The 16021-nt window shown below is 51.6% G+C and overlaps 1 protein-coding gene across 3 annotated transcripts in view; it reads right to left on the minus strand.

Annotated features, from left to right (window-relative positions):
* The window catches only part of Flna (filamin A), a 26212-nt gene continuing 10191 nt past the window's right edge, over positions 1-16021 (minus strand). For 2 of the 3 annotated variants that reach the window (XM_052742324.1, XM_052742343.1), the window contains 35 exons: positions 15798-15911; positions 15563-15706; positions 14566-14689; positions 14322-14482; positions 14148-14238; positions 13892-14061; positions 13567-13684; positions 13171-13433; positions 12099-12696; positions 11840-12013; positions 11604-11766; positions 11363-11523; positions 11101-11271; positions 10629-10752; positions 10388-10544; positions 9601-9790; positions 9419-9442; positions 6966-7213; positions 6761-6856; positions 6500-6602; positions 6271-6411; positions 5817-5945; positions 5449-5622; positions 5189-5350; positions 4764-4967; positions 4533-4685; positions 4307-4429; positions 3952-4218; positions 3659-3796; positions 3327-3442; positions 2666-2798; positions 1873-2049; positions 1498-1716; positions 1210-1413; positions 1-507 (listed from right to left, as the gene is read on the minus strand). In XM_052742324.1, coding sequence (XP_052598284.1) covers positions 320-507; positions 1210-1413; positions 1498-1716; positions 1873-2049; positions 2666-2798; positions 3327-3442; positions 3659-3796; positions 3952-4218; positions 4307-4429; positions 4533-4685; positions 4764-4967; positions 5189-5350; positions 5449-5622; positions 5817-5945; positions 6271-6411; positions 6500-6602; positions 6761-6856; positions 6966-7213; positions 9419-9442; positions 9601-9790; positions 10388-10544; positions 10629-10752; positions 11101-11271; positions 11363-11523; positions 11604-11766; positions 11840-12013; positions 12099-12696; positions 13171-13433; positions 13567-13684; positions 13892-14061; positions 14148-14238; positions 14322-14482; positions 14566-14689; positions 15563-15706; positions 15798-15911 — 5922 coding nt within the window. In that variant the 3' untranslated portion in view covers positions 1-319. The remainder of the gene's footprint in view (positions 508-1209; positions 1414-1497; positions 1717-1872; positions 2050-2665; positions 2799-3326; positions 3443-3658; positions 3797-3951; positions 4219-4306; positions 4430-4532; positions 4686-4763; positions 4968-5188; positions 5351-5448; positions 5623-5816; positions 5946-6270; positions 6412-6499; positions 6603-6760; positions 6857-6965; positions 7214-9418; positions 9443-9600; positions 9791-10387; positions 10545-10628; positions 10753-11100; positions 11272-11362; positions 11524-11603; positions 11767-11839; positions 12014-12098; positions 12697-13170; positions 13434-13566; positions 13685-13891; positions 14062-14147; positions 14239-14321; positions 14483-14565; positions 14690-15562; positions 15707-15797; positions 15912-16021) is intronic. The other variant, XM_052742332.1, reaches the window with a different exon arrangement.

Consider the following 16021-nt stretch of genomic DNA (forward strand, 5'->3'; position numbering starts at 1 on the left):
TCACAGGACAATGGAAGCAAAATTTTATTCCTCCTGGCTGGGAAAGACAACTAGCAGGTGGTTGTACATAGGACTCCCACCCTCCCAGAACCAAAGGAGACAGGCGCTGCCACCAATGGCTCCCTCTGCCCAAGTGAAAGCCCAGAGAGGCAGGTGAGCACAGCGCAGGGCAGGGGCGACTGCAGTGACAGAGTGGCCAGAGTGATCTAGGGGAGGGAGGTCCCAGGGCTCAGGAAAGGAAAATGGGGCTTCTTGAGGGTGAGACAGGTGTAAGGATGCTCTTTGCCATGGGAGCTTCTGGCTGGCATAGGCACCAGGTTCAGGGTACCATAATGCGGTACGGGCTGCCTGGGATATGCTCATCACCCCACTTGACCACCAGTGTGTACTCCCCTTTGTCTTTGAGCAGGTAGGAGACACTGTAGATGCGGCTGCCCATGTGTTTCACCAGGATCTCTTCACAGGGTGTCCTTGGGCCGTGCACCCCCACCAGCAGCATGTTGTTACCTGAGACAGGAATAGGCCTCAATAACCATCCTTAACCCCTTCTTTCAGCTGTTAATTGCTCTGAGCCCTCTTCCTATTCTACATCCTGTCCCTTGTTTAGAACAGGCCACAAGCTTCTCATACCCCACCTAGGCTACCAGATGATAAATTCCAGGTACACACACACACACACACACACACACACACACACACACACACACACACACACATTTTATATATATACATACATACACACACATATATTTTTGGGGGGGTTTCAAGATGGGGTTTCATTGTGTAACAGCCTTGGGTGTCCTGGAACTAGCTTTGTAGATCAGGCTGGCCTCAAACTCACAGAGATCTGCCTGCCTCTGCCTCCCGAGGGCTGCCTCCCACCACCACCACCCAGCAATTTATTTATTTTATTTTATGTGCATTGGTGTTTTGTCTGCATGTATGTCTGTGTGAGGATGTTGGATCCCCTGGAACTGGAGTTACAGATAGTTGTGAACTGCCATATGGGTACTGGGACTTGAACCTGGGTCCTCTGGAAGAACACCCAGCGTTCTTAACTGCTGAGCCACCTCTCCAAGAAGCCCAAATAGAAGGTAGCCCCAAAAGCAACAACCATACCCCTAAAGGCAGTTCCTGCACTTCCTACATGCTGACTGTCCTGTTATTTCTGACTTTGTACTTCCAGATGCTAGAAACAGGGCTACTTACCTGCTTTGCTGCAGTCTACTGTGAAGCTGCTCTTCTGGCCTACATAAGCCTTGCTCAGCCCCAGGCCTTTGGCTACTATTTTGCTGACATCAGCAGGACTTGGGCCTGAGGTTGCGAGCTGGGGAACAGTGGTGACTTTTGTCAAAGAGTCCACAAACACAGATGATGTCTCATGGAGGCTGTGGTTGCTAACAAGACGGGGACCTGCAGGACAGAATGGGTAAGGCTGAGAAGTGGCTGGTGTATCAAGGCATTGAGTGGGCAACAATAGCTTAGCCTGAGGCTCACCTGTGACCTTGGCTTTGAAGGGGCTTCCCCCAATGTGATAGGGCCCACCATACTTGATAGAGATGAGGTAGCTGCCAGGTGCCATGGGGGTATAGGTGACACGGTAGCCCTCAGGGCACTCCTGGCAATCCATCTTCACCTTGGAGGGGCCGTCAATGGTAACCGAAAGGGCACCAGCTCCCGCATTGCTTGTGTTCACGATAAACTCAGCTGGGCTCCCTGGGAGCATGGAAGGTCAGAGTCTACCTTATTGGCTTCCCTGTCTTCAGCCACCCAGAACAACCTTGATACTTCCACATGCCTCCTATTGCTAAGAGCTTGGATGCAAGGCCCCAACAACTGCATCCACGTTCAGAGCTGTACCCATGAACCTACCTGTGACACCACCCTCCAAGCCTGCTCCATAGGCGGACACCAAGCCTGGGTCCCCTCCATGCCCAGGCTCCCCAACTCGGATCTTGAAGGGACTTCCAGGGATGTGAGTACCATTGAACTTGACATCAATCAAATAGATGCCATTCTCTCGTGGGATGAAACGCACAGCATACTTATCTGAGATGCAGAAGGACATGTTATGAGCCTGGGGTACTTTTCAGTATTTAACAAACAAATGGTATCTGAAAGGAACAGCCTTAGTATTAACCATCCCTTTCATGTCTCTTGCCACCAGCAGGAACCCAATTGCTCCATGGAGACCCCTCACAACACATACATCCCGAGGACTAAGGCTATCGATACCTAAGACATCTACTGGTGAGTCCTTTGGACTGGCAAGCAAAATGCCCACATTGCTGCCTCCTTAGACAGTGTACTGTTAAAACCATGCTGTCTACAGATTAGCAGGCTTAGCAAGGACTCTGCTTCAGGTCATGGAGGGAGGGGAAAACTAGTGTGCTTCAATAGAACTGCTATTCCTCTGGTCACAGGGACAGACTATCTCTCTTGCTCTCTCTGTCTGTCTTTGTCTCTCTCATGAATGACATTGCTAAGGTTTTCTTCCTAGTGGCCATGCTGGAAAGCCATATCTTCATGGGTGCTTATCAATCTAGGAAGCTGAGGAGCCCAATTTTGGTTGCTTATAGAATCATTACTTTCCTTGTGTACACTCATCCTGGTTCTCGTCCATTAGGGCAGATGGCTGGATAGCTAGACAGGGATAGAGCCTTACCTTGATCAATCTCTGTGACATAGCACTCCTCCAGAGCTCCTGAGGGGCTGTGCACTTTGGCATCAATTGCCCCCTTGGCTCCATTCAGGCTGACTGCAAAAGAGGCTGGCTGGTTGACCTTTAACCCTGACTCCTGGAAGCACAGCAGATGTGGTTAGACAGGATGGCTAGAGCCAGGGCAAATGGAAGAGCAGGAGACCCACAGGGTCACTTACCCATCTGGTATCCAATATGGTTTAAAGAGGGAGAGCCATTGATTTGTAAAGGCAGCAAGCCACAAGCACACCCCCAATCTCATATCCCCTAGACGTGTGCTCTGCAATCACACACCCAGGCAGCAGAAAGGGAAGGTGGCCCCACCCTGTGGGTAGCACTCAGCTCTAGCAGGCTGTCCCTCTTTAAACCTTAGCCCTAGTGCTCAATGGGCACAGGCTTCTGTTCAAAGCCTTTAGACCTGAGACACGAGAAAAACGCCACGCAGTGGGCAGGGCACTTCCTGCCAACCCCAAGTGTGGGCTGTACCCGGCCAGAGCAAAAGCCTAGCACCCAGAGTTGTTTCTGGGTAGGCCACTCAGCTCAGAGCTGAGGCCTGCTTGCCAAAGTGACTGTGGTCTGGCCGGGCCCAGGAGCCCCAGGTGGGCAGTTTCTCTCAGTGCCTCACCTGAAGACTAGAAACAGTAAGGCGGCAGGCGTCACCAGACGGAGAAGCCACAGGCACCACGAAGGGGCTATCAGGTATGTGCTCCTCGTTGAACTTGACTGAGACCTCATAGTCACCTGGACAGGAAGAGAACATAAGGCTATATTGGGGATGCCACATATCTCCAAGAACTAGCGTAGGAAAGGCCTATTGCCTTCCACAGCCAGCTTGGGTGTCCCTGGAACCTCAAGATGGAGAATAACATCCAAGTGGAGACTACGTAACACCTGGGGTCAACACACCCATACTCAGGTCCTACCTCCCCCTGCCCCAACCAATTCTGTTCCCAGTACCTGGTTCCTGAACTACATAGGCCACACCACAGGAGCCATCCTTGCGGTCCTCGAAGGAGATCTCAGCCTTGCTGGGGCCCTCAACAGCAATGGCCAGGCCTCCAGCGCCAGCTTCCCTGGTCCAAATGCTGAACTCCGCTGTGGGAAAGCAGTGTGTGCTCATGGAGCAGAGAATTGGTTCCCACCCTCAGCCAACTCCAAGCAAAGCCAAGATCAACATGACTGCTAGCTACTTCCTCCAAACACCCATCTAGGCCCACCTAGGATAGCAAGAATTAGACAAGCACACCTACCTGGCACTCCAGCTTCAGCCCTCTCAAGGCCAGGGCCTCCAGCACGAACCTTGTGGGCGCCCCCTTCCCCCAGAGGCCCCACAGTGAACTGGAAGGGGCTCCCAGGCACATGCTGGCCCTTGTACTTGACGCTGACTGTATGCATTCCCATCTCAGCAGGCACAAATCGGATACAGTAAGTATGGTTCTCTCCTTCTACAATCTCTGCCTCGTGGGTCTTGCCTGATGGACTGGTCACCTGGGCTGTCATATCTTGGATGCTAATTTCTACAAGTAGAAGATAGCTTGCTGAGCAGGTCCATGTCTCTACTTGTGCTTAGGGTTACCCTAGGAATCCTCATGATCTTTCCCCTACCAGGAATCTTCAGGCTGAGGTCACAATGACTGCCAACGTTGGCTACTGAAGGGGCGCGTCGCCTGCGTGTAATACTTTCTTTCACCCGGCCCTCACCGGTCACCTTCACAGAGAAGGGACTGCCTGTAGGGAAAAAAGTACAGTCCGTACCCTGCACAGATTACAGGTGGGCCCTGGGGTGTCTAGGAAGGCTGTCAAACTACAGGGGTGTGGCTGCCACACTCACCAGGCACATGCTGGTCAGCAAACTTGATGTTTATGATGTAATTTCCAGGCTCTGTGGGACAGTAAGTGACCCTGCATGTACCATCCTCCAGGTCCTCTGTGTTGATGTCTACCTTGCTAGGGCCCTCAATGGACAGACTGAGCCCACCATAGCCTGGGGGATAGATAACAGCTATAAGCCAGAATGCCAAGTGAAGCTGTATTGCCCCATCTGGCAAGCACCACTGCCTACCTGCATCTCTGGTGTCAATAATAAACTCTGCAGGCTCAAAGGTATGACCTTCATGGAGGCCTTGACCAGAGACCCGCACACGGCTGGCATCACCAATCTCCGACTGGCTGATCACTACTGGGATGGGACTGCTTGCCACATGCTGACCATTCTTCTTCACATGCACCAGGTGCTCCCCTGTCTCCTTGGGCACGAAGGAAATCCCTGGGCACAGGGTAGGGCCATCAACAGGGTGTAGGCCCACAGCCTACCTCCTTCCCTCTTTTTTCCCCCAACAGGCCAGAATGGCTTTAACTCACTATGTAGCCAACAACTGGTTCCCCTGATTCTCCTGCCTCCACCTCCCAAGTATTGGGATTATAGTTAATTACCACACCTGGTTCTCCCTCCTTCCCAAAAATGCTTGCCCCCTTTTAACCTCTTACCCACATGGCCATTGCGCAACCGCTTCAACAGACAGGGCTCCTCTCGCCCTGAGGGTGGTACCACAGTGGCTGTGAGTAGACTGAGGTCTGTTTCTGAGATATTGATGGGGATATCAGCAGCAGAACCCACCTTTAGGTGGGACATACGCATGGAATCGTCACCTGGTAAGAATGCAAGCCATCAGTCACTATGAATCCAGCCCCAAAACACTGTGCCCACCCTGCCACCTGTTCCTGTCATTATTCCTGATGCTCCCCACCTGTGATTCTGGCAGTGAAGGGGCTGCCTGGGATGTGCTGGTCATTGTACTTGACTAGGATGCTATAGTCACCAGGCAGCACAGGCAGGTAAGAAACACTGCATGTTCCATCCTGGTTGTCAGTGCAGCTGATTTCTGCTTTAGATGGACCCTCGATGGCCAGAGACAAGCCCCCTGAAAAGCATCACAGGTAAGAGTGGGAACTGTGCCCAGGGATGCGTTGCTGGGCCTTTGTGGATGAGCTGACTTGATAGCTCAGCAGAGGCATGAAGACAAGGTAGAGAACTCCATTCAGGATCATCTCTCATACCCAGCCCTCAGCCAAGGCAGGACAACTTGGGCAGGTTAAGTCTAGAGCTTCTCCTTACCCTCTCCTGCATCCTTGGTGTTGACAGTGAAGGTGGCGGGTTTGTTGACCACTCCGTGGGTAAGGCCAGGGCCATAGGCAGTAACATGGCCACAGTTAACATAATCCACATAGAATTGCAGAGGGCTTCCTGAGACAGGAATAGAAGCCACATGGAATACCAGCCTCATTCATGCACTAGTCTTTTTTTGATTTTTGAAACAGGGTCTCATGTATCTGTGGATGGCTTTAAACTCACTATTAAGCTGAGGATGACCTTGAACTCCTGATCCTCCTGCCTCTACCCCTAGTACTAAGATTCTCAGGCATGTGCCATGATATCTAGTTTAGTCAGAGCTTCATGCATGCTAGGCAAGCAGTCTACCAACTGATCTATAACACCACTCCAGCCTGTTCTTTCTGAGATGATAGTAATAGGGGCCTGGGATGGGGTGGACAAGAGGCAGTGAGCCCACCTGGGATGTGCATATTATCATAGCGGATATCCATTTCATGCAGGCCAGCTTCACTGGGTGAGTAGCGCACAGTAACAGTGCCATCCTTATTGTCAGTGATGGAAGGCTGGGCCACCTTGCCTGAGGGCATTCGAACTTCCCCTATAGGGCAGTGGTTTTAAGGTCAGGACAGGCATTTGGCACACCCTAGCATCATTGGTTTCCAAGTTCCTTCCCAGCCCTTACTCACCAGTGATCTCTCCCTTCTTGATGGTAAAGGGGATGACAAGATCAAAGGGCCTCAGGCTGGTCACATCTAGCCCATTAACGCCCACCATGGGCCTGTCTGGAACCTGCAGTGGAGACAGAAGAATCAGGTGAGGAACTACAAGAAGATCTGAGGTTTCTATGCACATATGGTAGAACAGGGCCACATGAGACACCCAGATGGCCAGCTCCAAGTGTCCCTATGGGTCAGGCAAATTGAATAATAAACCAGGCCAGGCCTTACCCAGGTTTGCTGGCTACCCTGAGGATAATTATACTGTGGAGCCAGCTGCTGAGGCCGTAGTGGGGTCTGCACTGTGGGTTGGTCCCCAGCCAAAGCCTGCAAGGCAAAGTGAGAGAGCTAAAGACTGTTGTCACAGAGGGACCTGGAAGGACAGACTAGGACTTTCCCAGATCTCCCTGCCCACCCATCCTTGGCCCCTTCTCACTGTAACTTGGAAGGGGCTGTTGGGCACATGCTCGCCACCGAAGCGCACACAGATGACATATTTGCCCGGCTGGGGGGCTGTGTAGAAGATGTCAAAGGTGCCATCCTCATTCTCCACCACGTCCACATCTACCTCTGAGCCATCAGGTGTGCACACTGTGCAAGTCACCTTGCCTTTGCCTGCTGCTTTCGTGTCCACAGTAATCACTGTCTCCTCCCCAATCTGGATGGTGGGGCCAATGCCAGCACCTGGGAGGGCAGAATGGATCCCCAGAGGGGGAGCCAGAAGGTGAGCCAGGCATTTGGGATACTCCAATCAGCCTGACACCCATCCAGGTCTCTTAATGCTATGACCAAGCACAGCCAGCCCCAACCCCTAACCCAACCCATACCCCAAGCTAGGATGGTGAGTGGTTTCTCAGAAGGCAGGAAGGATTCTCCTGACCACCTCAAGCCTCTTTATGAAAGAGGCCCAACAGGTGGTACTGAGATACCTGGGAGGAAAAGTAAGGGACCATCCCATCCCAGCACAAGCATTTACTGCCACCTCCTCTGCCAACTCAGCCTCAGCTGGTACCATGGTCTATGCTGATAAATACCAGCACTCTGACTAGGCCCATGGCTACTTGTACCCCTGTGGCCTGGCCCCGGGCTCCAGTGCTATGTGTGGATGCAGTGAGGCAGAGTCCTGTTGCAGTGTGGGGAGTGTGACACTTTCCTCCCTACCCACCCCCAGGCCTGAAGGTGAAACTGGAGTTTCCTGACAACTGAGAACGCTTGCTCAACCAGAGGCTTGCAGTGAGAAGCAGCCCAGCACAGACAAGAGCAAGTAGCAGGGAGGCAGCAGGATTAGCACCCGTGCAATGCATCACAGCAGGCTTGGCAAAGCAGTGGCAGCACCCAAGGAACAGGGGATAGAAGCCCAAGTCACCACTGCAGGGTTGCAAGGATAAAGCATCTAAGCAGCCTCTAGGGCCCCATAGTGCCCAAGGAAAGGGAAAGGACAGTGACGTTATGATCTGGGGTTCAGCTGTGGAGGCTTGAGAGCTGTGGGTTGTAAGGCCTGGCAGCAAGAGCACCCCTGCAGCCCAGCCTCCCAACAAGGAAAGCAGCTAGGTGCACCAAACCTACTTGGGGACCAAGTTTAAGCCCCCCCCCCCCACTTACCAGCCTACCATCAAGCCCCTCTATTGACCTTGGTCTCACATTGGCAACATGAGACTCAGATACCATGTTTAACTATATCCCTGGCTACCTGCTACCCATGCTAACCTATAAGTTTCCTACATGCCTGCCCTCTATTATCTAGCTAATGATTTGGGCCCTCTCCTGACAGCTACTTGATTACTCATTTCTGTACCCAGGCTCAAGGTGATCAGCAGGTCTTAACCACAGCATCCTCAAAGTACACCTGTTAATCAGGCTACTGGTTAATGTCCCAACAGCCACTGACCTGGCCCAAGCCAACCTTCTGGCTTGCCAAAGGTGATTAAGTTCCCTTACTGGAACTTAATCCATTCCACACATAATGGTCAGAAAAATTGAGGCCACTCCAAGTCTCTAGCCTATTCTCTACTCTTGCCCTGTGCACATATGTATGATCTCCAATCCCACGGACTATTCTACAAAGCAATCTAGCCTCTGCCACAAAAACCTAGCTATCTTATAATCCTGTCCTTGGCAACCTACCCAAGTGCCAGGCCGACAGCCTTCAGAGGCATGTAAATAATTGTAGCCTTATATCAGTATCCCTGTGGTGTTTCTGTTTTGGGGCAGACAAACCTGTCTGATAGGAACTGTCTAATTAACGTCACTGCTGAGGGAATAGGAGGAGAGAAGGAAAGAAGGAGATGTGATGCAGAATGCACTTTGGGGCTCTGAGGCTGGGTCAGACCCCGCCATGCTGGCCACCCAAGCAGTTGACACTGGCACTACTGTACCACCAGCCAGCCCACCCACTCATGCACCTCCCTCAGCCCAGGACACAGATGCCCCTGGGAGGCAGGGATAGAAGTCTGTGGATCTGACGAGGGCTAAAGACTCCCACTGGGTGGAGGAAACCACCTTGTACCCTGAGCCCACACAGGAGCCCTTGTGAGAAGGAAGCACCTGCTGCCCATTCCCGGGGTGCCAAGATCCCCAGACCCCAAAGTCCCCAGTAGGGTGCCTCCTAGGATACACTTCACCCCCAAAGCTCTCAGCTGCAACCCAAGTTCTCAGATGGGGAAATGGAGGCCCAGAGAGGGGAGAACCAGAGCACTCATGCTTAGCTCCAGAAACCTCCCTGGGCCCTGACCCTCCAGCCCATGGCCTTGTCTACACAGCCTCCCCCATTCTGTCCTTGCCTAGAGCTGCAGCTGGAACTGTCCTGGGAATGAATTAGCAATGGAGAGGAAAGGAAACTGCCTCTCTGGGCAGCAGGGGCATTGGGAGTGGCCCCAGCAAGCAGCTTACCTAGCCCGTGACCTCCGATTGACACTGAGGTGAGAGGGCAGAGAGCAAGGAGAAAGGTCAGGTGAGTCACTCAAGGGGGTGGCCCCCAATCCCACACGCCGCCCCAAGCAGCGAGCCCTTGCACACAGGCACACCCAAGCCCCGTGCCGAGCGCCATGGTGGCTGATGGTGGGCTGGCTCACCTGTGACTGTGCACTTGCTGGCATCCCCAGTGGGCACAGCCCGGACACGGTATGGGGAGAAGGGGATCTCATCACCACCATACTTGATGAGGATTGTGTACCGGCCTGTCACATCTGGCACATAAGCCACTGTGTATGTGCCATCATGGTTGTCTTGGATGTGTGTTTTCTTGGGCTTGCCTTCAGGGTCCTGTGTAGCAAAGCACAGGGGAGTCCTAGCAAGGCCTGGACTATCTCAGGCCTTCCATAGAAACACCAAATACAGCTATAACAGTGATAGTTTCTGGACTCCTCTACCCCCATGGCCCCAGTGGCTACCTGTCTGTGGCAGAGTCGAGAATAAAAGCCCCCAAACATCCAGCATTCCCTGACATGACAAGAGCACAGCTTGGTGCTCAGCCTCAGTCTTGGGCCTGCCATATAGGCACTAGGAGCTTACATGAAAGATCTCAATGTTGTAATATTATACCTGTCCTGTGAGAATATTACATGTAAGGAAGCTGAAGCACTGTAGGCTTTTAGCACCATGCTCAATAGCAATGAATGTGTATTTGAGGAAGCTTGTCCCTTTCAACTTGGACAAAACTGCTACACATCCTAATGTAGTTATATTAGCAGACCAGAAACAGAGGCCCTTCCCTTACAGTACAGCTCCAGACAGACTAGTTATCTAGACTGGGCTGCCTGCCCACCTGCAGCCCTACACTGCACCTGCCCAGGTCTTGTTCCTCACCTCTCTTCCCTATGCCTAGAGTTGAAGTACAGCCCAGGAAGCCAGAAAGCTCACCGTAATCTGGACAGCCAACAGACCCTCCCCAGCATCCTTGGCATCAATGGTGAACTCCACAGGCAGGCTGGCAGGCACACCAGTGGTGTTGAGTCCAGGTCCACTGGCCTTCACCTTACTGGCATCATGTGTGGGCAGCACCTTGACCTTGAAGGGGCTGTGGGATCAGGGTGTTATGAACCATCAGAAAAATTTCAGTACCCAAACTGCCCCAGCATGCACAGTGAACCCTTCTTCTTACCTCCGTGGCACCTCTTCTTCCCCATATAGCACAGAAATGCTATAGGACCCTTCTCGGCTGGGCACATAGTTGACAGTCTGAGTACCATCAGCGTTGTCCACTACATCCACTGGCTCCACCAGACCTAGCCCCAGTCCCAAGGACAGATCTTTAGGTTGGCTCCTTGATACCCACTCCCAACCCCATCTCACTGGAGGACTAGGACTGGGCCCAAAGTCTGTCCTTAACTTCCCAATTCCAGGAATGACTCTAAGACCTTGTAGTATAAAACATATATCTAAGTGCCTCCTTAGGCCCTCTCTCTTGCCACATCTATTCAGTGGCCAAGTCCTGTCCATTATAACTTCTCTAGAGTTCTGCCTAGTTCTGTGGTTGCCTGAAGCCCTTCCACCATCTGCCCTAGCCTCCACATGCTGGGTCTAAAAAGATGATACCTTCATAACTCCCTACTCCCAGATATGTGAACTCTCACCTTTAGGCCCCTGCACTTTGACTTGCAATGGGGCAACTCCAGCCTTGCTTGTGTCCACCTTAAAGGACTGAGGAAGGTTGGCACGGACCATGCCTGGGCTTAGGCCAGGCCCAGAACACTTGACTTTAGATGCATCTGTCACATCATGCACAGGGACCTTGAAGGGACTACCTGGAGTTTAATGTGAAAGGATGGTAGCTATATAAGAGACTGTGGATATTAGCAGACAGTCCTAGTTCCATACTCATCATCATCTCCTCACCTGGCACTTGGTGACCACCATAAGTGACGTTAAGGCTATAGGTGCCAGCTTCATATGGTATGTATTCTACCGAGCAGCTGCCATCTTTATTATCCATGCAAGACATCTTGGCCTCGGAGGGGCCTTCAACAGCCAAGCCCAAGCCACCTGTGCCAGCTCCCCTATTCCAAACAGACAGTCTATCATTACCTGGGGTTCCCAAGCCCATTGGCTGCCCTTGCCTCTTCAGTGGCTCACTCACCTAGTTTCCACTGTGAACTTGTTGGGTTTGTTAGTAGTACCACTTTGGATGCCTGGCCCATGGACACGTACCCGGGAGGGGTCACAGCCCTCTGTTACAGGCACCTTGAAGGGGCTGCTGGGCACAGGGCTGCCATCATAAGTCACATCCACAGAGTGTACTCCTGGAAGGCAGGGCAGGTCAGTAAGTCTACTTACTCCCTGCCCTGCCTAAGGTACTGCCCAGCATATTCATACCTTCCTCATAGGGAGTGTATTCCACTTTGTATGTGCCATCACCACAGTCCTGCACATAGGTTTCTGTCAGGTTGCCTGAGGGGTTGGCCACACGGGCCTTGACATGTGGCCCTCCTGTCTGTGTAAGAGCCCGGGCATCCACACTAAACTCAGTGGTTGCTTCTCGGAAGATACCTGGAAAAGGCCACAGTGAGGAGGCTGTCGCTGTAGGACTCTTTGCACCCGGTAACTGCTACTCCCCTACAGTAGGCCTCCTTACCTTGACCCTCAATCCCAGGTCCATAGCACTGTACACCTGAGGTGTCCACAGCAGGCTCCACCTGCAGCTTGCTGGGGAAGTTGGGCACTGGCTGGCCACCGTACTTGATTGTAACAGTGTAAGCCCCAGGACAGAGAGGAATGTAGGTGATTGTGTGTGTGCCATCACCATGGTCCTGAATGTATACTTCAGCTGGCAGTCCCGCCTCAGAGCAGATCTCAATAGTCAACTCAGCACTGCCAGCACTTGAGCAGTCCACTTGGAACTGCCCTACCTCACCAGCAGTAGCCCGCTCCAACCCAGGGCCTGAGCATTTCACCTTAGATGCATCAAAACAAGGAACCACATGGGCTTTGAATGGGGATCCAGGAATGTGGGTGTCAGCAAAAAGGATGTTGATGTTGTAGTCCCCAGGCTCAGTGGGCACATAAGACACAGAGCATGTGCCATCCCCGTTGTCCAGGCACTCAAGCTGTGCTTCGCAGGGGCCTTCCACTGTCAGGCCCAGGCCACCAGTGCCAGCTCCCTTTGTATCAATGGTGAAGCGGGCAGGGGAGCCTGCATTGCCTCCTTGTAGCCCTGGTCCAAATGCCTTCACCTGAGGGAAGGAGGAGGTCAGAAGCAGCTACTAGCCTAACCTTTCATCTGCCTCCTTTTGCCATAGCTTTCCTCCCCACCCAGAGACATGAAAGGCATAGGCTGCCTAATAGGTCATCTACCCATCAATCATAAAGGCAAAAATGACAAAGAGTCAGGACAAATCTGAAGATAGGGTGCCCTCAGAAAGGAAGATGGGAGCTAGGTGTGGTGGCACACGCCTTTAATCCCAGCACTCAGGAGGCAGATGCAGGCAGATCTCTGAGTTTGAGGTCAGCCTGGTCTACAAAGCGAGTTCCAGGACAGCCAGGGTTACACAGAGAAACCCTGTCTTGAAACCCTCCCCGATGAAAAAAGAAAAAAAAGAAAAGAAAAGAAAAGAAAAAAGAAAAGAAAAGAAAAGAAAAGAAAAGAAAAGAAAAGGAGGGAGGAAGGAAGATGGGCCCTCCTCTCATAGGCTCTCAAACCCAATTACCTTGCTAGGTTTGGTGGGAGCCACAGCTTCCAGTGGAAAGGGACTTCCAGGCACAGGCACACCATCATAGGTCACCTCCACCTCATAAGGCCCCTCTTCTCGGGGCACAAAACGTACCACGCTGTTGTCAACTCCTAGGCCTGGCTCCACCTTGCAGGGCACTGCTGTACCTGAGGGACTCACAATCTTGGATGCTACTTTGCCTTGACCACCTGCACCCTTTGACTTCACTGTGAACTCCTGATCTTTGCCAACATCCATTTCTGTTGCAATGATGATAGTAGAGAGAGAGAAAAAAGAAATCAACCATCATTTATTTATGCAGCCCTAGGCAAGACTCAGCTGGATAGGGTTGAGTGGTCCTCCATGGCAATGACAAGTATAGCGACTACTTACTGTCACCAAGGCCAGACACCTTGATCTTGCTGAGGTCCAAGCTTGGAGATACTCCCACTGAAAATGGACTCTTGGGTATGTGATCTCCTCCATAAGTGACACTGATACCTACTGGGCCCTAAAATAGGTACAGAAGGGCAGGGGTCACTCATCAGTCAGTACTCCAGTGTCTTTGGCCTACAGCTGCCCAGTTTGAGCAGGTGTAAAAGACACAAGCTTTGCTTCTCAGCCCCCTTCCCAGGTGAGAAATTAGAAACTTCTTGCAGCAGCATACCTAGCCCACCGTATAAGAAATGGTATGGCTGCAGCAGGTGGAGATAGCTACCTGCTGCACGGGAGTGTACTTGACTGTGTAGGTATTATCATGGTGGTCAATGATGTCCATATCTCGCACTACATCTCCCTTAGCCAGTCCCGAGAACTGGACATCCAGCTTGCCTTTGCCAGCAGTTTTAGCATTGACCATGAAATGGGTGGGTTTGCCAAGCTCAACACCTGAGGAGACATAACAAAATTGAGGCACCCTACTGAGTTCCCTACCCTTGGTTCCACTCAACCTTCTACAGAATACTCATCCTTACCAGTGCGAATAAGGCCAGGACCTTCAGCCTTCACCTTGCTGGCATCATGAGAAGGCTCCACTTTGACTCTGATGGGGCTGGTGGGTGTGGCCTGCAAGTGATGGAAGGAAAACAGCTGAGGACAGCAGCACCCCAACACTTAGCAATCTAGGGACTAGGAGCAGTAACGCCTACCTGGTCAGCAAAAAGGACCATGATGGTATAGCTGCCAGCCCCACGGGGTGTGTATTTCACAGTGAAGGTATCATTGTCATTGCGGATGATATCAAAGTCGATATCAGCCTCAGTGGGACCCACCACTCCAGGGGCACACTTGATACCAATGCTGACATCTCCTGTGATCGACAAGTAGGATAAGAAGAGGCTGGAACATTGTGGAGACAGCCTGTCCTCCCATTCAAGACTAGGCCTTACTTACCCTGGCCAGCCTCTGTACAATCCACAGTAAAGTAGGTAGGTTCATGTGCCTTGAGCCCAGTTTTAGCCACTCCTGGACCATACACTTTGACTTTGTTTGGGTGGCTGCCAGCTCCCACATTCACCTGTAGAGTACAGGAGCAAGTGAAAAAACATGACAAGTCTGTGGCAGGAGAGCTGAGGGGCTCCCTCAGCTATTGCTGGTAGAAAGGTCAAATATTGCTGCTGCCTTGGGACAACTGGAAGTTCCTCAAACAGATAAAAGTGACCACATGATACTGTGATTCTACTCCTAGTGAAATAAACATCTAGGTCCACACACTTAACCAAATGTTCCTACCAGAGCTATTCACATAACCCAAAAGTAACACATATCTACCAAATTGTGTTTTCCATCTACACAATGTGATGTAAAAAGAATTCAGCCATAAAAAGATATGAAACACCAACATGCTACAATGTGGAAAAACCTTCTCATGACACTCAGTGAAAGAAACCAAACAAAAAGTCACAAAGCAAACATGGTGGCGCACGCCTTTAATCCCAGAACTTCAGAGGCAGAGGCAGGTGGATCTCTGAGTTCAAGGCCAGCCTGGTCTACAGAGCAAGTTCTAGGACTGCTTGGTCTTCACGGTGAGATGTCTCAAAAAGAAAACACACACACACCAAAGAGGTCACACTGTGTTTGTGTATAATATATATAATTATAATGTATATATAATTGCATCTATATGAAAGGTCCAGAAAAGGCAAATCCATAGATCAGTGGTTGCCAAGAGCTAAAGAAAGGGATAGGAGTTTCTCTGGGGATGAAAGGATAAGAATGTCTTTGGGGATGATGAAAATGTCCTAAACTAGACTGTGGTGATGGCTGCTAAAAGTCAAGTCCACTGAAAATGGGAAAACTCTGTTGGTATGCAAGCCTGATCTAGTTAAAAACTGATACAGGAACAAAGGGGTTCTGGGGAAATGGGCTAATGGCCCATGGGCTGGCTTACCCGGAAGGGACTATTGGGGATGCTGACACCACCCCAAGAAACCATGGCTGTGTGCTTCACTGGCTTTCTGGGCACATAAGAACAGCTGTAAGTGCCATTGCCATTGTCCTTGACTGTCGCCTCCACAGGGCAGCCCTCATTGTCCTGTAAGGCAAGCAAAAGCAAACAGCCTGCTGGTCAGTACCCAGGCCTAGGGGCCTACCAATTCTGCCCCCAACATGGGTAGGCATCCCACCTGGACTTGAACTCGGAGAGGGGCCTTCCCAGCATGTTTGGCATCAACTATGAACTCTGCTGGCTTGTTGACAGCCACACCAGTCTTTTCCAATCCAGGCCCACGTGCCTTCACCTGGTAAGAAACTAATCTCAGACCAAGGCAAAGCCACCAAAGTCAGGTAGGGCAGTAAGTAACACACAGAGTGGCAGGACATGATTCTGGGAATACCAAGCCAGGCTCTG

The sequence above is a fragment of the Peromyscus californicus genome, unplaced genomic scaffold (genome assembly GCF_007827085.1).
Source record: "Peromyscus californicus insignis strain IS unplaced genomic scaffold, ASM782708v3 Scaffold_10__1_contigs__length_136768540, whole genome shotgun sequence".
In the NCBI taxonomy this organism is placed as follows: domain Eukaryota; kingdom Metazoa; phylum Chordata; class Mammalia; order Rodentia; family Cricetidae; genus Peromyscus; species Peromyscus californicus.